Source organism: Oncorhynchus gorbuscha, linkage group LG21 (genome assembly GCF_021184085.1).
Source record: "Oncorhynchus gorbuscha isolate QuinsamMale2020 ecotype Even-year linkage group LG21, OgorEven_v1.0, whole genome shotgun sequence".
NCBI lineage: Eukaryota > Metazoa > Chordata > Actinopteri > Salmoniformes > Salmonidae > Oncorhynchus > Oncorhynchus gorbuscha.
Genome location: NC_060193.1, coordinates 7,330,943 through 7,332,709, shown reverse-complemented (window position 1 = coordinate 7,332,709; position 1,767 = coordinate 7,330,943). Strand labels below are relative to the sequence as shown.

General features: G+C 46.2%; 1 protein-coding gene across 1 annotated transcript in view; it reads left to right on the top strand.

The window, feature by feature from the left end:
- The first annotated feature begins 238 nt into the window (after positions 1 to 238).
- LOC124008861 (leucine-rich repeat and fibronectin type-III domain-containing protein 5-like) overlaps positions 239 to 1,767 on the top strand; it is a 2,406-nt gene continuing 877 nt past the window's right edge. Inside the window, exons 1-2 of the mRNA XM_046320444.1 lie at positions 239 to 294; positions 869 to 1,030. Of these exons, the coding sequence (XP_046176400.1) occupies positions 239 to 294; positions 869 to 1,030 (218 nt within the window). The remainder of the gene's footprint in view (positions 295 to 868; positions 1,031 to 1,767) is intronic.

Below are 1,767 nucleotides of genomic sequence, written 5' to 3'. Positions count from 1 at the left end.
CGGCAGACAGAGTGGGAGGGTCGTCACAGATCTGTACAAGCTGGCTGGAGGTCAGGGGTCAGAGGTTAGAGAGCTGTACAAGCTGGCTGGAGGTCAGGGGTCAGAGGTTAGAGAGCTGTACAAGCTGGCTGGAGGTCAGAGGTCAGAGGTTAGAGATCTGTACAAGCTGGCTTGCCTGAATGTGAGGTCCAACAGGGTCTGCACCCTATGTTAGCTAGGTAGATACCATAGCTCTAGGATGGAGGTCAGAGGTCAGAGGTTAGAGAGCTACCGCCTGGATCCCCCGTCTTCCAGGTAGGTAACAGAAAGTTTTCTGGTTCAAGTCCCGTGCCAGGTGATTGAAAAACTGGCTCCTGGGACAGAATATAATCTATAATATCTCCATCGGGAATCAAACTCTGCAAGAGCAACACTCCACCAATGGAATGTCTATTCATTGTGTTCTCTCTCTCTCTCTCTCTGTCTCTCTCTCTGTCTCTCTCTCTCTCTCTGTCTCTCTCTCTCTCTCTCTCTGTCTCTCTCTCTCTCTGTCTCTCTCTCTCTCTCTCTCTCTCTCTCTCTCTCTCTCTGTCTCTCTCTGTCTCTCTCTGTCTCTCTCTCTCTCTCTCTCTCTCTCTCTCTCTCTCTCTTCTGCCCCTCTCCTCTCTCTCTCTCTCTCTCTCTCTCTCTCTCTCTCTGTCCTCTCTGTCTCTCTCTCTCTCTCTCTCTCTCTCTCTCTCTCTCTCTGTCTCTTCTCTGCTCTCTCTCTCTCTGTCTCTCTCTCTCTCTCTCTCTCTCTCTCTCTCTCTCTCTCTCTCTCTCTCTCTCTCTCTCTCTCTCTCTCTCTCTCTCTCTCTCTCTCTCTCTCTCTCTCTCTCCCCTCTCCCAGGTCTCAGACGGGAGCCATCAGTCCCACTCCCTACAACAGTGTCATCAGCCTGAACTTCGGAGGGAACCCGCTACACTGTAACTGTGAGTTACTATGGTTACGGCGGCTGGTCCGAGAGGACGACATGGAGACGTGCGCCACGCCCCCTCAGCTGGCCGGCAGGTAACCACGGCAATAATTATATGAATGATCGCTTTTCTCTTATACCACAAAATTGCTGGAAAATAATAAAAGCATACTTGGATACAACGGTGGTAGTGAGTATACTTGGATTCAAAGGTGGTAGTGAGTATACTTGGATTCAAAGGTGGTAGTGAGTATACTTGGATTCAAAGGTGGTAGTGAGTATACTTGGATTCAAAGGTGGTAGTTTACTTGGATTCAAAGGTGGTAGTGAGTATACTTGATTCAAAGGTGGTAGTGAGTATACATTCAAAGGTGGTAGTGAGTATACTTGGATTCAAAGGTGGTAGTGAGTATACTTGATTCAAAGTAGTGAGTATACTTGATTCAACGGTAGTGAGTATACTTGGATTCAAAGGTGGTAGTGAGTATACTTGGATTCAAAGGTGGTAGTGAGTATACTTGGATTCAAAGGTGGTAGTGAGTATACTTGGATTCAAAGGTGGTAGTGAGTATACTTGGATACAACGGTGGTAGTGAGTATACTTGGATTCAAAGGTGGTAGTGAGTATACTTGGATTCAACTGTGGTAGTGAGTATACTTGGATTCAAAGGTGGTAGTGAGTATACTTATTCAAAGGTTGGATACATTCAACGGTGGTAGTGAGTATACTTATTCAAAGGTGGTAGTGTATACTTGATTCAAAGGTGGTAGTGAGTATAATTCAAAGGTGGTAGTGAGTATACTTGGATTCAAAGGTGGTATGAGTATACTT